The sequence below is a fragment of the Formica exsecta genome, unplaced genomic scaffold (genome assembly GCF_003651465.1).
Source record: "Formica exsecta isolate Colony F162 unplaced genomic scaffold, ASM365146v1 scaffold237, whole genome shotgun sequence".
Lineage (NCBI taxonomy): Eukaryota > Metazoa > Arthropoda > Insecta > Hymenoptera > Formicidae > Formica > Formica exsecta.
In genome coordinates, this window is record NW_021849649.1 from 545454 (window position 1) to 566876 (window position 21423).

A 21423-nucleotide genomic window follows, 5' to 3' on the forward strand; every position below is an offset into this window, starting at 1 on the left:
TCCATTTTTTCTCGAGAATACCTATGTCATTATATGTCAGCTTCATTCAACATCATTTTAATGTATTAAAAATAATTTTCTCTCTAAACAGATGATTTAAAATATTATTACTAACATTTGTATTAACAATTCTCTGTGTGTGTGTGTGTGTGATTATAGCTTAATCTATTTTCTGTTTTTTATAATTTTGATATTTGTAACATAAAATATATAGTTTAATTACGGTTAACATTAACTCAATTTTGCTTAGTTTAATCTCTTAACTTGGCTATTTATTCGGACGAACATTTCGTGTCTGTGTAACGAGTACGTCTGTGTAACGATGTACGAACATCCAAAATCACTTTGGATCCGCTAAATGCATGTAAAGAGACAATGTTGTTAACTAACTTTGTAAACGTGTAATTAAATTTCACCTAATTGCATCTGACACACGATACGGTAATAAGAGAATGTTAGTAATCGGTTTTTATAGAATTCCTTTCTGATATGAGATGGATTTCGATTGGATGTCCATTTATGGAGAGATCTGAATATTCATATAATATTTTACAAATACGTTATCGAAACGTCGATCTTGCGCGTGTATCGATACCGTTTGATCCTCTCGTTGAGTCATTAATAGGTAGTCACTTTCTGCAACTCAGCCTGTGTATCTGTATTGCTCGTTATCTGTGCGTACACGCACATTCGTCGAGATTGGCATGTCAACGAGAGGAGCACGGTGACTAGTAAAGTGGCATAGCGAGTACTTATCGCGCATCGTTGAGCTCCGACTTATCCGACTGTGACGTCGAGTTGGAGAGGAACGTTATCTCGCTTATCGGCCGCGCTTCTACGCTTCCATGAACGCGTATCCGCCGTATTTCGCGCGACCTTTAAAAAAATGCTAGCGAGAGGAGCACTCGAACTGTAAATGAATAATGACAGCTTATTGCGTTAACGACATCGCTATTTTTGATATATCCGAAAGTTTCCTCTTCATCGATAGCGGCTCATAGATATTTACATTCGTATAGATTTTTTGAAAATTTTTTTCTGCATTCGTTTTGTAGCGATAGAAAGTAGCAAAAGATTGCGGTAACAAAACACTTCAAACATCACTATGTCATTCTAAGACCTTTTCATTATTTACAAAAGCTACGACGATGCTAGACATATTATATAATAAACGGCTGTTACGTGCGTTCGCAATTAAATGTAATTTTTCGAAATTATGGCGAATAATAACAAAGATAAATACAAAAAGTATGGTTTAAACGTGAGAACGAAAAGCGGAAAAAGAGATTTGATAGTACGAAATGAATTTCTCATTTAGAGTTTAAAGTTATTTCTCAATGTTTCATTTCACAAAGTCATTGTTATGATTCCCGACACCGATCGATAAGCAAGATCGTAATGTAAGAATCATAGAATAAGTGAAAGCTAATTTTAAGATCAATCGACGCGATCGGAACGAGCACCTGTGAAACACGTGTATTGGAAGACAAGATAATGAGCCGAGCACAAATCAAAATGAGAACGAACACCGAGACTTCTCGATCGCATTATAACGATGTCTAATCGATCGAACAACACTTTCCTCAATGATTAATGAGCGATATGCGATTATTCGTAATCTTCTCCGAAGATATGCAGCGATTTTTCGCACTTTCGGTTGTTTAACGGCAAATAGGCGTGATGATGAGAATATTAATTTTTAATCAGAAACTTTCGATCATTCCATATTTAATAATATAGTCGGGATCTCATAAACGAAAGAAGATACCACTAATCAGCAAGACTGTGCACATATAAAAGCTGCAGATTTTTGATAGAAAATTTAAAAGTAGAATAAATAATTTTAAAAAGTCAGTCACATATTTTAAATTTATCCTCTGTATAAAAGAAAATACATAAATTTGAGAAATTAAAATTTCTAAAATTGATAGCAAAATTTGAAAATTGTATTCAAAAGAAATCAAATTCTCTGTTAATTAACCTGAAAAAGCAAGGAAAATAGGAACGTCAACAATTATACTTGCTACTAAACAAATTCATAAAATAAAAGAACGATTAATTAATCTAATAATTCAGTATTTATAATAAACGATACTAGAACAAATAAAGTTTGTTAAAATGTCTCAATTGAGCATTAAAATTGAAATAAAAAATACGTTCAAGTAACGGAGCTAATTCCATGGACATTTTTAGCGGACCAATTTGATCGAATAGTGTCCGATTATGGAGTGCGAGGGAACGACGAACGTGAGGAAGAATCGAACGTGTTCCGGAAGAGAGAAGAAGCGCGGCGCGGACGAAGACCTACGATAGAACGGAATGGAGAGGGATGCCGACGCGGTTTCCTTCGAACACGGCCGGCATCACGTTGAAGACGCCGCGCGCTCGTACTCCGGTTGATACTGTTTCACGGCACATTTTATAGTCAGCTGGTCGCGAAGTAACATAGTGAACACACGGTGATCTCGCCGATTTTATAAAACTGCCGTTTCTCTGTGCTTAACACGTCAGTGGACTTATAACTCGATCGACTGTCATCGCGACGATTGTTTGCGTGTATATTTCGTAATCTCATCGTGACTGACTGAATAGCTGTTCTATCCGTTCTTTCCGTTGCGGATTTTGTCACCGGAACACGTGAGTAATGTTCAATGTGACTCAGGAAATCATGGTGTCTTTTTAGGTTTCAATCTTTGATCAGAAATTCGTACAAAATGTGTAATTTAGTGTGTTAGTATAGACTTTAAATATTTTTATTAATGATATCCGCGATTATTCAAGGCAATATCTGTATATAATCCTGCACTAATAATTTCTTTAAAGTGGAGATGATAACAATGATTTTTATATAAAACTGATAATAATTATATGCAGTGACTACCGAGACAACACTTACTAACTTGTGATATTGATAATTATTATATATATAAATATTAGCTATTCAAACATATAGAAACGTATATATATGTGTAAATATACAGGTGTATACATATCGCGCATTGTAGATATCTTATTTCAATTATACGAAGAAACTTATTCCTTTTTTTAATAGAAACTTCGAAATCTGGATAATTGAAAGTACATTTACATTTAAATTTTCTAAAATGATAAAGCAATAATTTGCAAATGGCAAATGCTTCTTAAATACTGTATAAATGTCTGTAGTATTAAACTATATAAATATTGCGCATGAAAAGACAAGATTAATGAGCAAAATTTGAGTTAATTATCACATTTTAATCCTCAAGCATTAAACAACGATCAGTTCTTATTTACACGACATGCATGTTAGTTGGTTATTAAATTTTAAAAAAATCATGCTACTAATTATCTCGCATCAACATATACATCGCCTATTTTCAATAACGCTGATTATATCTCATATACTACGCGATCGCTGAATTATGCATGAGCATATTTTATTCTATATTATTTGCTCCACGTTATTTTACACATTTTAATGTAACATTTTAAACGATATACACAACATTCGAATATTTCATATCAAATAATATACAAAAAAGAGAATTGTTTTTAAAAAGATTATTATAAAAATTTTAGTATAAAAGATATGAATGCATTGCCAAGTTATATTATACAAATATTAAGGTATGTGTATATTTCAAAATCTACGCATCCTAATAAATTGCAAATTATATGCAATTATGTATAACGCGGCTCAGATGACGTCAACACTTTACCCGACCAAAAAAAATTTTTTGATACGGTGTCTTATCAGGAAAGGGCGGTATTACAAACATTGTCATCGTTTTCATCAGTAATAATGACTAATGATAATGAATCATGAATATAATTATCTAAGCGCCGATAAGACAACGGCGGTCTACGAAACCACTTTCGCAAAAAACACTTGAACTTTCGTACTTGTCGTTGCTCTTTATTCATCGAGAACAGTGAGCTGCAAATTCGGAGAAATCGGGTGTCCTCTTTACGGAAATGTTCTCTAAGCGGGGCGTGTGCTGAGCGTCGCACCTTGAACTCGACACGCAAGGAAGGCAGGTCATGGACATACTTTTTCGGATCGAACGATCGCTCGAAGGGCATCGCACCGATGCCGAAAACTTTCTCGGCAAGTTGCCGTATATAGGCATGCCGCCGATATACTATAGAGGAATGGTAATAACCGATCAGAGATCGGATCGAAGGGCATCGCACCGATGCCGAAAACTTTCTCGGCAAGTTGCCGTATATAGGCATGCCGCCGATATACTATAGAGGAATGGTAATAACCGATCAGAGAGAAAGAGAGAATCAGTTATACGAACTTTGGTCACGCGAGTCCCATGAATCACGAGAGACGATATTTTCCGTCACTAGAAAACAACTTATATGCCTTGGGTTCGTCTGGTCATCAGTCTATTCTCTAGCATTTATAACGTGATTCTCCAAAGCTGAGTCTATGCTTATTTAGAGTTTTTACATGCCTAAGCTTCCCTATTATACAAAGTGCCCTGTTCCAAACGAGTACAATTTTAATGAAACATCCATCGACCTCAATATGCACACCGTTTCAATTGCGCTCTTCAAAGTGCGATCGGTTTAATTAGGATTTAGCAAAGTGTCGTCGCGAAAACTTTCATGGCTGTCGCGTATCCGCGAAATTGCACGCATATAATCAAGATTGTGGAGCACGTAGATAGATAATTAAATGAACCGAGCGAGGCGCGTACTTCACCAAACACATCCGCGCGCCAGTAACACGGCTAATCAAATATCTGTTACATGCGAGTTATGTGAACAACTTTCGAAGAAGCAATATCCTTCCTAGTCTGTAATCATCACCATGTATATGGAATCTGTATATAATTATTGCTTTTTCGTTCCGATAATAGAGATGAAGATAATTTAATATTCAATTAAATTAAATTTGCTCTCACGTCTCATCGGTTTATATTACTTGTAATTATAACATCATAAAAAAAGGAAGACGACCATATATAGATATAATAAAAGCGCGTAATATTGGTGAATTTTTAAAAAGCTTCTGAAAAAAAAAAGTTTAATTAATCGTTTCCACAAGTTTCCCACTAATGAATATTGATGAAATTTTTTGTTGTTTGCGCTCCTGATTCGATAGTTTGTTCTAAAATTTAGATGCAATAGACATACGAGACATTTTTTCGATTTTATGACATCATAAAAAGAAAATCTATGAAACGTGTTCATTACAATTGCAAGGAAATGATTGCGTCAGGGAAAGTATGGAAAGAAACGTGATTTGATCATTTTAGCAGTAGGAAATGATTTCGTCAGATAATCACACGAGGAATAATCACTCCCGGCCATGCTCTTGTCTCATTTCCTTTGTCCTTGTCGTAGATTTTTTCTTATCTCTTTCATAATTTTTACTTTGATGTTCATATTTCAATTTCACGCAGACTTCCGTCTGAGATTTTTTGTTACTTTCCCTATGTGCATTACAAGAGAGAGAGAGAGAGAGAGAGAGAGAGAGAAAGAAGTACAGACGCATCGTAAAAATAATAGAGTCAGTACGGTACAATGTAACAACGGATACTGTTACATGACTATTTTTCTCGCGCACCGCTGCACTCGGGAAGTGCATTTCCATTTCCTCGGCAAGATCGATTTCGCTACCGGAATCTCGGCAAAAATAATCTTGTAATTGAGAGCTCAACGCATGACGCAAAAAGTATATCATAATAAATCAAAAGAATCCGAGAAATAAAAAATGTAACGGTATTAAAATTTATATATAAAAGAAATATTTTAGTAATTCTTAAAATTTGCGTATCATGCACAAAAAATCTACGCGAAAAGTAGAAGAAAACACCTATTATTTTTATGTAAATAAAAATTTGCATTCATATTGCCGAAACTCATCAACAATTAAAACTCATCTGGACCGTAAATTTTGTGCCGTCACGTTTTCGATGGCGCCAAATCAATTAGGAATCCGAGTTTTGGAGAAGAATAACGACGCGTATTTTAACAAACGATAAGAGAGAAAGAGGAAACCCATCTGGACCGTAAATTTTTGCCGTCACGTTTTCGATGGCGCCAAATCAATTAGGAATCCGAGTTTTGGAGAAGAATAACGACGCGTATTTTAACAAACGATAAGAGAGAAAGAGAGGGTAGCGCGGGAAAAGAAAATGAAGCCAATAATCTGTGACGTGGCCGTTCGGCTCTGAATCTTCTCGACTGCCGCCGCCTCCGTGATTGTCGCGTTTGACTTTCTTCTAAAACTAATTACCCCCTCGTCCCTCTCGCCGACTTGCAGCTTTTTCCCTGACGGAAACGTCTGTTTCTTTGTCGCTGGTTGTTTTAATATATCTCATAGTGTGCCAAGCAAGAGTCACTTTTTAGCGTGTCGTGGTACCAAAATAATACGAATGGCACGCAATCCTTTACGGTGCAACAATGCCAACCGAGCTCCGTCATCACGGAAGTCCATCTATTGCATGGGAGTTATGCCTCGCATACAATGAGACTAATCCTCCTGTTGAACTTTATTTTTATAAAAGAATATACAATTAAATATAAATCAATGATATGGTAAACAATTAGAGAATCAACTCTTAAATCGCTAAGAACCACTCATTTCTTCCCAAGCTCACTTTACAAGATAGATCCTAATCCAGATATAAAATGTGTATATCTATCTCTCTTTTTCTCTCTCTTTATTGCAATTATCTTTATTCTCACGCCGCGATGTATGATAGAATGGAATAAAAGATACATTTTGCTTCCTGCCTGATACAATCGAAGGAGACTAAGAATGTAACTGATAAATAGCAATATCGTTGGATAATAATGTTGATAAAGAGTCAATTTTTCTTTCTTTTTATATACAAGTGCTTCTCAGCCAAACACTTAAATGCCGATTATACTTTCGCGTACTCGTATCTTGATGTTGCACATGTACCTTTCCTTTCAAGCAGAATTCCTATACGTAGGCAACGCAGCTTTGTGTCGTAAATACTGCAACTTCATTTACATACAAAGAAGCTAGATTACGCGTAGCGTGTTTTGGCTTATTAAAAATGCGACGACTACGGTTTGGATCTCTACGGCTTGCCATATATCGTGTTACACAATGTCTCGTCTTTTGTGGCGCAAAACATTTCGTCGCAAACTCTTTGAAATTCGATTTTTTTTTTAGAGATTTCAACAATGACGGACGTATAGTTAATAGAGCGGATACTTCGTGGTTCGTTTGAAAATTTCGATCGTTAAAAGAAACTGCGCTCATCTATCTTACCATTCACCTCCTTTGCAACATCTTCCCGGCAATGGCTCGTTGAATAAGTACTATAAGGTGTTTTAAACGATCCAATTTCTACGCAAATCAAACAAAAAATTTGCATTTTTCACGTTTCTAATATTTCGAGTAAATTATGTCGAGAAATTGGTCCGAAATATTCGCCGCATTCTCAAGCATTACTAACCGAGAAATATCGTGAAAGATCATCGAAACGAAGTTTTCAAATTCCAGACTTTTACGTAAACGGCAAAGTTTCAAGGATCAAATGATATGTTTCGCATTAATTTGTCCCTACAAGAAACTGCGGTAATCCGCGACCGAACGATCGAGTTTCTCGTCTCGCAACGATAACTCATCGAATCGAAAGCTGAAAGTCCAGAAGTTCTTGCATGATTATATCGCCCCGTTTACTTTCTATGCAGCCGTTGCATGAAGAATATCAATGTGTGTTCTTATTAAACATAATACATTATTTATTTATACGTTTATTAATTTTAGCATAGACACAGATTTTGTAGCGCAAAATCTAACTCGAATCCTCCTCTCCGAGGATTCGAAACGCACGAGTGCCGGCACATTTTTCGCGAACCTACTATACCGCGATCGCGATTTCCATGATATCTCATCTCTATTTTATTCTATACAATTAACCTAACATACGCGTATCCTGGAACGCTATTTTCGCGCGGCATTCCCGGCATTGCCCTGCGTTCAACATTACGCAGGAGCGCTGCGTGTAGTCATTGATGGCACGCATTGTACCGTTACGTCGTCACGCTGAGAGGATTAAACCAGCGGAACCGCAGCTCTGACTACGTATGTACTATAATCGGGAAAAGCTCCCGTCCTTTTGCGCTCCCAACAGTTTGACATACGACCGTGCGAAAAGCAAACCTGCGCGAAATTACGGCGTGAGTAAAAATTCGTCTTCCTCTTTCTCTCCTTCTTTCTCTCTCTTGATTTTCTTCTTCGTCTTTTTCCAAGTGATTTATTAAGACATTAATAAAATCACATAAAAGCGGAATTACAGATACTTAACCTTTGAAATATACTCAACGTCTTTCATTTTTTTTTTCTTTTTCTTTTCTGAAATTTTTTATATAAACAATATAAAGACTTACCGACAGTTGACGATCGATGAATCCTCGTGGAAGAAACATCATAATCGTTCAGTATTTTTTTCTCTCCGTGCAATAATCTGAAACACAATAAATAACTTGTTGAACGAAAATTCGAAAAAGAATTTGATCGCTATATATAAATCGCGATGCAAAAAATGTCGTCTGCACGATAATTCTTACTTTCGAGTCATTATTTCAGCGGAGACACACGCATCATCTTCGCAGAGCTTCCCAGAGTTATGATAATAAAAGATTGTTACGCTTTTCCACTCGCAGGTTCCGTTCCGCGTTAAATTACTACAATATGGAAAAAGTTGTTCCTATTCGACGATAATCTCATCGAAATCGTACCTCTTCGAAAATCGTCATTTTTATATCTTCGAAAAAAGTTTAAATATATATCGTCGCGATTAATATATTTAAAGCACGTCAAATTTAACGGAATATGTATAATGAGGAAACAGCCAAAGCAACCAATAATCGCGATAAAATTTTCACACAAATAACACAAAAAATCGTGGTTCCAGCATTACGTTAATCAAGTATTATCCAAGGTAGCAGGCCATCACTTTGTAGGTGAACCCTTAAACCGATTTCATGTCGGGTTTCCTCGCTCTAATACTCCCGGCGAGCACGTGATCGGGGGCAAACGTGATTGCTTATTGCTGCACAATTGATACCTTTGTCAAAGGTATCGAACCGTAAAATCGAACGCGACCATATGTTTTCGCGGTGAAATGTCTCGAGGATCTTAGACGATCTTCATGCAAGATGACCATCTTTTGCGATCGTAAAGACAATGCTTTCGTAGAAATTGCAGTAAAATGTCTGCAGCAGAGAGTATCGATCTGTGAAATAGATGGATGAAGAAACACTCTCTGTTGAAGAACAAGCCATACTCCAAACTGATCGTGACCAATAATCAAAAATTACCAGCAAAATTGCCAGCATGACTAAATAAATTTTGTCCTTTGAGAATATTATTTTTTATTCTATTTTTATTCTTTCTTCTACGAGAAAGTCTATATCTGAAGTATAATATTTAAATAATAATTATAAGCGCATATATATACACATTTAAGTAACACATCTTATGTTCCTCTTCTCTTAAGCAATCTTTATCGTATGAAATTATATACGCTAAATATATGTATATATAATTACTCGGTTAAATGATGGGAATCGTGTCAATGGCGTATTAATTGTTTGCACGTGCGTGAATCTGCGCATGTAATTACACGATTGCACTAGAACTTTATGAGATAAATACGTATACCGTAACAACGGTTTACACGCAAAAGTTGACGCTCGTGGAAACTCGTTCAGTTTCCTAGTATAAAAATAAAGCGCACAACCGCAAACACGTATTTATCGCGTTAAGGAACATGATATATCGAACGAATCATCTGAAACGAATTAATAAATCTTCCGCATCACTGATTATTATGATGATCGGGAAATCTCAATTTATAAAATTGAATTATAATCGGTGATGTCCTTCGAAATAGAATAATAACAGTCTTGTTAGAGTAAAGCTTCTCTTTAATATCCTTACTATTTAATTCAATATCCTTATATCTTTAATATATTATCCCTAATATCAAAAGTAGTAAAACAATAGGTTTTATGATGAACTGTAATGGTGGAATATATGATGTCGTAGACGGTAACATTTAAAGTGAAAGTAGTGAAATTTAATAGTTATCTCGGTTATTGCAAATAATTATTATTTCCTCAACGAAATTACTCTTCAACGTGATGTTTTAAGAAAAATTGAGATAAAACATTTTATTCACTTGCGGAAGATTTAATATTCTATTTTTGTTAAGAAATTTTTTTAACATTCTTAAAAAAAGTTAAATTACATAGTATTATTTATGATTTAGTAATTTATCGTTTTTATATATCGCCTAAATACTTTGTTTCTCAAACATCAAATATCCTAAGATTCTACCATTTTTACAAAATTTGTTTGCAAAAAGCCAAACTTATAGAATCTTTTTGTAATATCAAAATTTTTTCGTACTTTCTAATTTTTAATTATTTTTAATCTATACACATACATATATACGCTACACAATCATTAATCATTTATTGGCAATCTCATTTGTAATTACCATAACTGATCAAAATTTCAGCAAAAACATGGTTTAACGTTCGTCGTTTAATGTTTAATTAAGGCGCATTCTTGCTAGTCACGCTACGAAAACAATCTACATGTCTAGTGAAATTAAGCGCATCGAAAATTAGTAAGGCGGGTTGCGAAGCACTTTGAGAGAAATCCTTTCGCCGATACGCACGAACGAACATCGAGTAAAATCGGTTTTTTAGTGTAATCGAGAGAGTATCTGAACAGTTTACCCCCATTAAGTTAGCCCCCCACCAGCGCTAAATAAGTTTTAACTTACATTAAAATTAGGTGCTAATTAGGTGCTAATTAGGTGCCGAAGTCCGAAATTTGGTGCTCGAACACAGTTTCAACTTGTCACATTGTCAAACGACATCGAGCCTATAAGAATAATCTCGCCCGCTATGAAATTGAAAAGGGAAGGATATTTATAGCATTTTTAATTATTATCTATATTTGCGGTTTATGATCACATCCAATTTAGAGTAACGAAAAAGGCCTGAAGCCACAGCTAAGTTTCGACCTTTACACGGCTTCATACAATTGAGTAAGACTTCCATCATTAAAATAAGAAAAATGAAACCAATCAATAACAAAACAAATAATCAGAAATAAAATATGTATGTAATAAAAATACGACAATTAAATCTCATGGTTGTGTCATGATGCAAAATGAACTACTCGATATGATGTATCGAAAAAACACATACACACCAAAAAATAATATTTAATTTCTAATTGACAGAATTTATCAAGATAAACCTCGCTGAGAGAAATTTTAATGTTTATATATAATATCAATATTGATAAAAATTATAATAATATATATCAGAATAAAATTCGATATTTTTCGACGTTGCAGTTTAGTTTTCTACGCATTTACACGAATTGATGTTGGTATTGCACGAATGCGCTGTTTAACGATTCTCATGATCAGTTTTTCGATGTACAATACAGTCTTACAGAGGAAAGCTTGAGCTAAATGGGGCGTATTTTTCTCGACAGATCTGAGACAAGGCAGAAGTGCGCCGGTCTAACCAGAGTCTAATACTATTAAGGAGTTAACGGCTATCCAGTTGGAAAACGAACGCTTCTAGTAGTATGTCGCAGTTGGTCGAACTAACAGCATTCACTGAGATCTCCCTAGTTCAATAAGGTATCAAAATTTTTGAGATTTTAAAGTTTCGAGAAACGAGAAAAATATACAGAAAACAGCAACCGCAATTAATAAAATTACTTTGACAAATGCTGTACAATTATCACTGTGTGACCGCGATAAAACTTTTTCCAATGGACTTTAACGTATATCTTTCGCAAAAAATGCTTAATGGAAAAAGAGTAAATACAAACGTCATCGCATAAGTAATCTTCAAAGTAATAAATATCATTAAGATATTTTAAATATTGTTGTCTCCTATTTCGGATTAAATCTTAAAATCATGAATTTGAGATTTATCTGAAATTTATGTTAAACGCTTAATCAACATTTTGATATTATAATTTTTAATAATCAAAAGTGAAAGAAGCAAAAGCAAAATTTACCTTAATTGAATTAAACAATGAATTCGATCGGCGCTATTATTCTCTTTGCTAGTCCTCGCCTAATCATCTCGTTAGATACTGCTTCGAACGATTTAACATCGACTATGTACAGAGATGACCGGAGGTGGGACCAACATGGCGTATCACGGCCTTAGTCAACATGTCAATTTCGACATGATACCGGATCCTGGCGAGCGTTTTCGATTGGAAGAATTGATCGGTGAGGGTACATACGGCGAAGTGTATGCCGCTTACGATAAAGAAACTGGCAACAAGGTAGCCATAAAAATACTGGAGAATGTCGCTGACAATATCGAGGAGATCGAGGAAGAATATCTAGTGCTGCGAGATCTGAGTTTACATCCGAACATTCCTGTCTTCCACGGGTTGTTTCTAAAGCGTGCCAAGCCTGGTCAAGAAGAGGATCAATTATGGTTCGTGATGGAGGTATCGTCATTAAACGGTAAAATAAATATATAGCAAAAGAAACGTGAAATTTATGCATAAATTTCCTGATAAAAAAATAATTAAAGATATAAAATTATTACCCGTAAGGCTTTAATTACTATTGCTTGTAATTAGTTGTAATAAATGTCAGACTATGTTAATTTGCTATTCATTATATATATATATATATTGGATGATTGCATAAGTTCGTACCCGATTTTCATAGATGGCATTAAGTTACTGCATGGCGGACACACGCAAACACATATTAAACATGCTCTTAGAAAAAAAAAACAAAAAAAATAAATTAAGAAAATATTATACTTTCTAACGGCGTCTATGCAATTCTATCATTCTTCTATATAATTTCCGTAAATTAATTTGTCAGCTTTCCAAGGAAGCGGAAATCGAGGCATGTAAAGAGTTAATTGCTTCGGTTTCAGCTGTGCACCGGAGGCTCCGTGACCGATCTCGTGCAGGGTGTGAAAAAACGCGGCAGTCGTCTAACGGATGACCAAATAGCTTACATCTTAAAGGAGACCGTCGAAGCTCTGATATTTCTGCACAGCAATCACTGTATGCATCGTGACGTGAAGGGTCACAACATCCTGCTCACCGAAGAAGCGCGTGTCAAATTGGTCGATTTCGGCGTGTCCTCGCATCTGGCCGCGACTCTCGCCAGGAAAAACACATCTGTCGGAACACCATACTGGATGGCGCCAGAGGTGAGTTAAGAAATTTGTTGCCTTCGGAAGTGAAAATTTTCTAATAAATTGAGATGCCGAGAATAATGCACGTTGAGAATCGAGCGACCTACATCCGCCTCGGGTCAATTGAGAAAAACAAATCTTTCGATACAGAAATACAAATTTTTTTTAAATGCTTTAAAAAACTCTCAATCTTTTCGATTATATTTTTTTTTAAAAAAAGGTGATAGCTTGCGAGCAGCAATTGGACTCCTCGTACGATTCGCGCTGCGACGTCTGGTCGATCGGCATCACCGCCATCGAGTTAGCCGAGGGCGACCCTCCACTGTCGGAATTGCATCCCATGCGAGCGCTCTTTCAAATTCCGAGAAATCCTCCGCCCTCTCTAAAGAATCCGGACATTTATTCGCCGGAAATGACGGATTTCATAGCCGAATGCTTGGTGAAGGATCTCGAGCATCGGCCATTCGCGAGCGAATTGAAGGAGCATCCGCTATTGTCGAACGTGGAGCCGATCGTGGGGAAGATCAGGGAGCAATTGAGAGAAGAGATACGTAGACAAAGAGCGGAGGGTCGAATTCACCGGCAGCCGGAGGTGACTACGAAACATGGCAAATTGAAGACGGACCGCAAGACGAGACCCGAGAAGATGTACATGGACGATTTGGCAGCACTCGACATGCTGTCGGAAGAAGCTATTGTCGATCAATTGCAACACCGATACGAGCAAACGCAGATATACACATACATCGGTGATATACTGGTTGCGGTTAATCCTTTCACTAATCTGGGTTTATATACTGGCATCGTAAGTATTCTTATATTATATTAAACGAATGACTATATTTAAGTATAGATAAATCAGATTGTGTGATGTGTGACATAATAATTAATAATATATTAATATTAATATTAATATAACAAATAATATTAATAATATATACGTTATTAATTATTATATCACAGCCTGATTTATCTTTACGTAAATATAATTATTATTATTCTATTATTAATATTAATAAATCAAATAAATAATATGTAATATATCCCTCCTTAGGAGCAAAAACGGTACAAGGGCCAAGCGAGATCGGATAATCCTCCGCACATATTCGCGGTCGCCGATGCCGCGTATCAAGCGCTGCTTCATCAACGTCAGAACCAGGCAATAGTTATTAGCGGTGAATCGGGCGCCGGGAAGACGGAAAGTGCGAATTTACTATTGAAACAGCTCGTGTATCTCAGCAAGGCGCCAAATCGCAACCTCGAGGAGAGGATACTTCAGATAAACTCTATAATGGAGGCTTTCGGAAACGCCACGACCGGTATAAACGCCAATTCTTCCAGATTCGGGAAGTATCTGGATTTAACAATGACGAAAGGTGGAAAGGTGACCGGTGCGCGGATCTCAGTATACCTGTTGGAGCAATCACGTGTGATCGCTCAAGCTGAGTACGTCTAACAAAAATAAAAAAAAAAAAAAAAAATAAAAGATAAAAATAGAGAGTTTAATTAACCAACGAGCGAAAATTTTGCTATTTTTCAGGGGAGAGCGAAACTTTCACGTTTTCTATTATATGTACGATGGCTTGGAGGCGGACAATCGCCTCTCGGAATTTTATCTCGATCCTACGCTTCGAAGGTATCATCGATATCTCACGCATTACAGTCACACGTCGCAGACTCACATCGACAAGTTCCAGCAACTCAAGATGGGTTTCAAGGTACTCGGATTTCAGGATAGCGAAGTGGACACGGTGTATCGAGTTTTAGCCGCTATACTCCATCTAGGTGACATTGAGTTCGCCGAAGTGGCAAGCCAAGACAATACTGACAATAAGAGCAGAGTCATCGACAATATTCCGTTACACAGAGGTAAAATTTCTTTTGCCTCTCTTTTATTCGCTTTGATATTTATTAATTACGATATAATAACCAGAATTAGTCGATAAAACGCTTATATTCACGCATTAATAATTCTCCATATAAGACTGTCATAGTCAATTGCGCGTGTGCTCCGATAATAGAAGCACTTCGCTTTCAGTTTCGAAACTGCTCGGCATCGAACAGAACGATCTCCTGGAAGCTCTGACATCAAACTCGGTAATGACCAGAGGCGAGACAATTACGCGAAACAATACGGTAGCCGAGGCTCGCGCGGCCCGCGACGCAATGGCCAAGGGCCTCTACGGTCGACTCTTCGATTGGATGGTCAACCAGATCAATTGTTTGCTGTGCTTCAGCCGCTCGCCGAATTACGAGCCGTTGGCGATCGGTTTGCTCGATATCTTCGGCTTCGAGAACTTCCCCAGAAACTCGTTCGAGCAACTCTGCATCAATATCGCCAACGAGCAGATACAATACTACTTCAATCAACATATCTTCACTTGGGAGCAACAAGAATACATGGCCGAGGGAATACCGGTCGATCTCGTTGAGTTCTCTGACAACAGACCGGTTCTCGACATGTTACTCAGCAAGCCTATGGGACTCTTGGCGCTTCTGGACGAAGAGAGTCGATTTCCCAGAGCGACCAATCGATCGCTGATTGGTGAGTATTTTAGGATGCGTTATTGTACAAATGTATTTGCATCACACTACTTCAGAGAAGAAGGCATTATTTCACAAAATATATTAGAATTCAAATTTTTTAAAATAAATAATAAAACTAATAAACTTTTCTTTCTTTTTCGTAAAGCTAATTTTTATACAATGTTCTGATTAATAACGATTTCAAACAATAACTGCTATTTGCTTTCCATACATATACATTTTTAATTTATAAGTATATCAAACACTTTGCTATTTCTCCGGCAGAAAAGTTCCACAATAACATTAAATCCAAGTTCTACGTACGCCCCAAATCGGATGCGGTCTGTTTCGCGATCCATCATTTTGCCGGACGTGTCGTCTATCAAGCTGAAGGATTTCTCGAGAAGAACAGAAACTTCCTGCCGCCCGAGGTCATTCAACTAGTACGACAATCGCAGTACGACATGGTTCGTTTCTTGTTCCAATGCCCGATCACGAAAACCGGTAACCTGTATTCGGCGCTGCAAGAGAATGACTCGAGAAAATCGCAGTCGAATCAGAACACAAAAGTACGCGCGTGTGTGTTGAATTGATACTCTATTCCTCTTGAATTTTTTTTTTTTAATACTGACAACATAATGATGTCTCGTAGGAACGTTATTCTAGTCGAGGTTTAGCCTCACAATCCAGAGCTCAGCAGACGGTATCGACATATTTCCGATATTCTCTAATGGATCTATTACAAAAAATGGTATCCGGCTCGCCTCAATTCGTTCGATGCATAAAGCCAAACGATTCGCGAAGTCCACGATTCTTCGACAAGGATAAGGTTGTGAAGCAACTGAGGTACACCGGTGTCCTCGAGACGATACGTATACGACAGAACGGTTTTTCTCATAGAATACCTTTCAACGAATTCCTTAAAAGGTACTTCCGAGTTGTGGAAAAAATGCGAAATATTTTCACGTAAACTTTCATCAACTATACGAATCTATGAACTCTACAGATATTGCTTCCTTGCTTTCGGCTACGACGAACGCGTGGTTGCCAATCGGGATAATTGTCGGCTCCTTTTGATACGATTAAAGATGGATGGATGGGCGTTGGGTAAAACAAAAGTATTCCTAAAGTACTACCACGTCGAATTTCTCTCGAAACTATACGAGGAACAACTGAGAAAGATCATTATGGTTCAAGCGTGCGTTCGACGATGGCTCGCAAAAATAAAATTCAAAAAGCAAAAATGGCAATTCGCCGTATCGGTTGTAACGTTACAACGCCATATCCGAGGCTGGTTATCGCGAAAAAGAACGGAAGAAATGCTGGTTCAAAAACGTACGGAAGAGGAAAATATGACGTTCGATTTTATGTCGAGTGAGTTTAATTTTGATCTCTTGATAAAAAGTTTTTTTCTAAATAGCTCTATAATTATTTATATCTTTGTTTATTTTTAATTTTCTTTTGTAGATGAAAGAAAAAGTAAAGCACAGGAAAATGTGGACATCAATAATCGCGAAAAGCAACAAGTATCTAAAAATCTAAAAAAGGACGATGCCGCGATTATCATACAAAGCCGTATGTATTATACAAATTATAATTTGCTCATCTATAATCGACGACTATAAATGTTGTGTATAATTGAACTGTTTTTAGATTTTCGAGGCTATACCATCCGCAAACGGTTTGGATATCAGTTGGAAGAACGTTTCAAAAGAATTTTAAACAATTACGACAACATATTCGACGGCCACAAGGCGTTATTACGCGAAGGATTAAAACACGAAGACGCAGCTCTTATCGTTCAAAGATGGTATAAAAAAGAGGAGAGAATGGTCAGAAAGAAACCAATCGCGAAGGACTCCGTACATCCTAAATTACGGCAAGCGGATCTAATCCAGTTCTCTCAAAATGTAATTTAAATTACTCGCTACATTATTTCGAAAATTAATTTGTCTAAAGAGTATTTTTTCTTTATTCAAGGTTAGCTGTAATCTCTTTATTTGATATTATACGGAAACCATATTAACGTCGTCAACAACCATTAATTTGATTAAGTTACTAGTCGTTATATGCTATAGGTACACATGAAGAATCAAGAAGTGCACAAAAATCTGCGTCGCAACAAGCCCGGTGTCAGATTGAGCGATATCGGGGAACCGCCTTTGGATTATATTCGTCCCAAGGGATTTAATATGGTGCAGTCAATATTGCATTATCGTAGCGGAACGCAGCCGGATGAGGAAGACAGCGTCAAATATTACCGGGATTTAAAAGAGGAAATGAGCAGGTATATATACATATGTAAATCAAAAGAGGCGTCGTTTTTGCTGCTTCGACTGAGCGTTGCGAACGAATCGGAAATTTACACATTCAATTTTCGAATGCTTCTGGCACTCGCATCGCAAGTGGTTCGGAATTCGAAGACGACGAAGTTGGCTGGGACTTACCGTTGATACAGCTAGAAAATGACCTTCGCACATTGTCGAGGTATATCGTAAACTTGATCGGCTGTATCAGTACCAGCTAGTTTATTTTGGCGCAAGTTATTCTCATCGCTATATTTAAGCAAGCATTTCATTCAGAGAGAGAATCCCCATAATATATCCCTGAATTTTGAATTCTAGAAATTTACCGCGAATGTTTTTTTTTTTTTACAATTTCTACAAAAATTGAAAAATTTTACCGTTTTCCAAATCGAATTAAATTTTTTTATTTCCATCAAATTTTATTTCTTATCAAACTTATTATAAACGCCGTTCTTTATGCATACTGATATTCAAAAATTTTTTTAACCATCGTATACTGCGCTTTACATTGATGCTATGATTAAATATCTGTATCGAAATATAATAAAATTACCCTGATATAGGAATCGAGGCAGCCAGATTCTGGAAGTGAATGCCGAGAGAAGAAATCGCGCGGCTCAGGCCGATTTTGCAGTAGCACCGGAGCAGCATCTGTCAAACATTTGGCACAAAGCCCTGAGACATCCGTCCGATCGACGCGAGAACGAGAGCTCCAAGAAAAATGTCAAGTAAGAATTGTGCCACGAATAAATGTCATGCTATTTTTCGCATGTTATTATTTTAACGAATAATGCGTTCTTAATTCTATTTAATTTATGATAGTTCAATCTTGTGTGAATTTAACTCCAATTTATTTTCTTTCTATTCAAGACATAAGGCATAAAGCAAAATCGATGTTCATGCTAAACTTTATTCACTTGCGATAATAATGTATATAACATTGTAAATTTTGCATCAATCTATCTATGTATATTATATGATAATATCAAATTTTTTTCTAATGTCTAAAATCAGATAACATGCAATTTTAATAATTAAAATCAAAATGCATCGTATTTTAATGAATATCTAATAACTAATCTGTTGCATTTATGCCTACGCGTTGCCAGAAACATCATGGCAAATTTCCAGGTAAAGTCATAAATTTATACGGTTGTCAGAAGACTGGAATACGTGTCTACTCCTTAGTAATTTAGTATAACTTGTATATCTCTCGAGTTATTAATATCAAACTAATGCTTAATATCAACTTAATACTTAATTATTAATAACCGAGAAAACAAGTCAAAAAGTTTCAATCCTTCTTAAGCATCTTCCCTTTAAAAGTTTTAATCCTTTTTAAACATCTTTCCCTTTTAAATTTTTTTTAAAAGGAATTAAATTTTCAAAAATTATCTTTTTCTAGTACAAGGATTAACGAGCTGCATAGCAACAACCCGCAATCACACGCAGATGGACAACGTGCAATCGATTCTCCGTATATCCACGATCCATCTGGCCTACGATTCACAATTGATGATCGATGCAATGCCGTAAACGAACAACAGAATGTCCTTAATGGACAAAATCTCGTTAACGGTCATCATAATTTTGTTAACGAGCGCCACACATCGATTAATGGCTGTAATAATTACCAATCTCCTTGCAAAATAAATAATAACGTTGTAACAAGCCAAATAAAGATCTTGAATACAGAACAGTTAACTAATGGCTTATCAGATCAAAACAAGTCGGAAAAGCCATCGGATCGATCGGATCCTAAACAAAATGGTTATCCAGCGAAAAATCATCAAAATAATGTGGATCATTATGGTATTCAGAACGGTATTAATCGATTAACAAATGGAAAATCGACGGATCAGGAACAGCTCCAGAGAGACAATTTCCATATCGCCGTTAATCTCAGACAACTTCTAAGGCCGACTGTGATTGAGAAACGGCAGGAGACCGCCAAGGTCGAGTACGATGCGGAGGATATTAATGGCCCTTACAATTTCAGACAGCTGCTAAGGCCGACCGAATACCTCCCGACGGAATCTTTAAGGAAGAGAAAAGGAGGACTCGTTTCTAACGGAGTGCCACTGCCGAAAGACAAAGTTCCGGAGAAACATGTTAAGAGAAGAGCGCCGTTGGCACCGACCCAGAATAGATTGGTCAACGGAAAGAAGTGATGTTACTTTGTATTATTCAGTAGAAGTATTCCTTTCCGAGAGATTTAACTTCACGAGGGATGAATGAATATCTGACATATAAATCGTGATAATTAACTATTGTAAAATATTGACAATTTCTTTTGTTAAATCTCCTTTCGATATGTATATACAAGTTAAGAGAAATTTTATTATTATTGCCATTAATACAAAAGAAAAAAATGTAACTTGAATCCTGTTACAATATATAAAAAATAATCGTCGAAGAATATATGATGCGCGTAGAGTATAATTTTAATAATCGATAAAAGAATATTTGACATTAATTTGGGTACCAAAAATAGTATGATATATACAAGTGAGATTCGATACAATATTTAGCATAACACGAATTATACATAAGAGAGATGCAAACAATCTCCAACGGAAATATTAGTACTTTGTATGCAGCAAATATATTATAATGCATTCGTGACATGGAATTGCTCGATTCTTTTCAACGTAGAGAAGATAAAAAAAGGAGTTCCGCATTTATATATATATATATTTTTCCTTTCCGTATAAAAGTACAATATCATGTGCTATATAAATTTGCGTGATTTCAAAGTCTAAAAAGTTTTCTTTGGGGCGAATCACAATATGCATTTGCCGAATAACGTTCGCGTAATACTAGGAATGAAATATTTCACGTTGCTTTATTTAGTTAGAAAGATAATCGACGGCAATAACAATTACATATTTCTTCCATATCGAATTCTTAGTATCGCTAGCTTTTACCATAAACGTATCTATACTTGTTGCAAAGTGATGTAATATGAAATAATATTCAATCATAGAAATCATAATATTGCGACAGTATATTTAACTCTATAACATAATTTATTATTACCACTTGTTACGAAAATATGTACCAGAGTTAGCACGCGTCTAGTACTAGTCATCTTTAGCTTTATTCAAGTCTTAAGCATCCATGATCGATGTAGATGCATAAAAAAAAAATAAAACATGCTTATTAAATATTTGTACAATAATTTATCAACATACAGAGTTTACATAGTGAGGAAACGATCGTAGTTGTTCAGTCATAAATTTCCAATTCATTTATCCTAAAAGTATCTATTCATAAATCACCCTGTAGTTAAATTTATCTCCCGCAACGAATACTCGCTTTAATCGACGCTTGTTTCGTTCGGGTCAGCGGTGTCTTTATACCTTTTTTTTTTTTTTTTTGGTGATTAATTTATAGA

The 21423-nt window shown here is 36.1% G+C and overlaps 1 protein-coding gene across 3 annotated transcripts; it reads left to right on the plus strand.

The window, feature by feature from the left end:
- The first annotated feature begins 2463 nt into the window (after nt 1–2463).
- On the plus strand, nt 2464–21197 carry LOC115235921 (myosin-IIIb-like). 3 transcript variants are annotated; one of them, XM_029808028.1, is made up of 18 exons: nt 2464–2637; nt 11501–11651; nt 12150–12484; nt 12928–13209; nt 13415–13999; nt 14249–14640; nt 14735–15063; nt 15233–15739; nt 16006–16289; nt 16373–16647; nt 16727–17094; nt 17188–17295; nt 17374–17630; nt 17799–18007; nt 18127–18207; nt 18590–18754; nt 19136–19157; nt 19432–19878. In XM_029808028.1, exons 3-18 carry the CDS (start codon nt 12152–12154, stop codon nt 19441–19443), a joined length of 4209 nt encoding a protein of 1402 aa, XP_029663888.1. In that variant the 5' UTR covers nt 2464–2637; nt 11501–11651; nt 12150–12151; the 3' UTR covers nt 19444–19878. The 3 variants fall into 3 exon arrangements, with proteins under 3 accessions (XP_029663888.1, XP_029663886.1, XP_029663887.1); XM_029808026.1 differs by lacking the exon at nt 19136–19157 and having other exon boundaries at nt 2474–2637; nt 19432–21197; XM_029808027.1 differs by lacking the exons at nt 2464–2637; nt 11501–11651; nt 19136–19157 and having other exon boundaries at nt 11976–12484; nt 19432–21197.
- The last annotated feature ends 226 nt before the right edge of the window (nt 21198–21423 follow it).

Excerpts from the sequence above, each read along its gene's own strand:
- LOC115235921 (XM_029808026.1), top strand. The coding sequence starts at position 12,152 with ATGACCGGAGGTGGGACCAACATGGCGTATCACGGCCTTAGTCAACAT. Across the intron at positions 15,740-16,005 it reads GACCAATCGATCGCTGATTG|AAAAGTTCCACAATAACATT; the intron begins GTGAGTATTTTA and ends TTTCTCCGGCAG. Across the intron at positions 18,208-18,589 it reads GACCTTCGCACATTGTCGAG|GAATCGAGGCAGCCAGATTC; the intron begins GTATATCGTAAA and ends ACCCTGATATAG.